Raw genomic sequence first — 1,237 nt, 5'->3', positions numbered from 1 at the left:
TCTGGTCTCGGTCGATGTTGAAGGCTCTCAACGCCAAAAACAAACTCGGGTTTGTTGATGGCTCACTTTCGCAGCCTTCACACGATGCTGCTGATTTTGGGTTGTGGTCTCGGTGCAACGATCTCGTCTGTACCTGGATCAACAATTCGGTTTCTGCCGACATTTCCAGTCTCATTATCTATCTCGATAATGCGCATGACGTGTGGGTCAGTTTGGAGAATAGGTTCAAACAGAAAAATGTTTCGAAGATATACAATATCCAGCAGAAGATTGACGGTTTACATCAAGGATCTTTGGACTTGAACGCATATTTTACCAAGTTGACTGGTCTTTGGGAAGAGCTCAAAAATCATGAGCCTTTCCCGACCTGTACTTGTAATGGTTGTTCGTGCAACTTGGTGAAACGATGGGAGGAATTCTACGATCTTCGGAATGTGGTTCGCTTCCTTATGCGTCTCAATGAGTCATTTACACCAGCTCGTCGGCAAATTTTGATGATGGAGCCGCTGCCTAATATCACCAAGGCTTACAATCTGATTTCCCAGGAAGAACAACAAAGACTTGTTACTTCCCCTTCTGATTCTGTGGCATTCCATTCTCAGGCTCATGGAACTGGCTCTCGACCACAGAACAAGTCCAAGCCTCAGTGCACTCACTGTGGTCTCTTCGGTCATACAGTTTCTCGTTGCTTCAAAATATATGGTTATCCCCGTGGCCACAAGCTGGCATCTTCCGGATCACGCACAACTGCACCAAATTCCTGGAATCATTCTGGTATTCTCCCATCACCATCGTCGAATAGTCAACACCGTGTTAATATGGTTAGCACAATGTCAGATGCTCCTACTATTGGCTCTTCTGCACCGGAGCATGGCGCTTCGGCTCTCGCACAGGCACATTCTCTGATTTCGCATTTCAGCAATCAACTTCAGGGGCTTAGCAACTCTCTCGCTGATCGTACATCTGCAGCCCAACCACTGAACTCCTCCGGTACTTTTCCTGTTCGCCCTCTCTTTTCTACTGCTAACCCATATTTTCCCATTTCTTCTACAACCTGGATTTTAGATACCGGTGCCAGCAGCCATGTCTGTTATGACAAGACCTTGTTCTCTGATATGAGTGACATCTCACCAATCTCGGTCTCTTTGCCAACTGGTGATTCGATTACAGTGTTTCAGTCAGGAACTGTCTTCCTTTCACCTCTACTCACTCTTTCTTCTGTTCTATATGTTCCATC

General features: G+C 46.1%; 1 protein-coding gene across 1 annotated transcript; it reads left to right on the top strand.

Moving 5' to 3' along the window:
- Positions 1–14: 14 nt before the first annotated feature.
- LOC104814770 lies at positions 15–1,155 on the top strand (the record flags this gene model as incomplete). Its single annotated transcript, XM_010542950.1, has 1 exon — positions 15–1,155. A coding segment is annotated over exon 1 (1,141 nt), but the record flags the coding sequence as incomplete, so codon positions are not given.
- Positions 1,156–1,237: the final 82 nt, after the last annotated feature.

Source organism: Tarenaya hassleriana, unplaced genomic scaffold (assembly GCF_000463585.1).
Source record: "Tarenaya hassleriana unplaced genomic scaffold, ASM46358v1 Cleome2199, whole genome shotgun sequence".
Classification (NCBI taxonomy): Eukaryota; Viridiplantae; Streptophyta; class Magnoliopsida; order Brassicales; family Cleomaceae; genus Tarenaya; species Tarenaya hassleriana.
The sequence above is the reverse complement of the archived record's forward strand: the minus strand, read 5'-3'. Positions and strand labels throughout refer to the sequence as shown.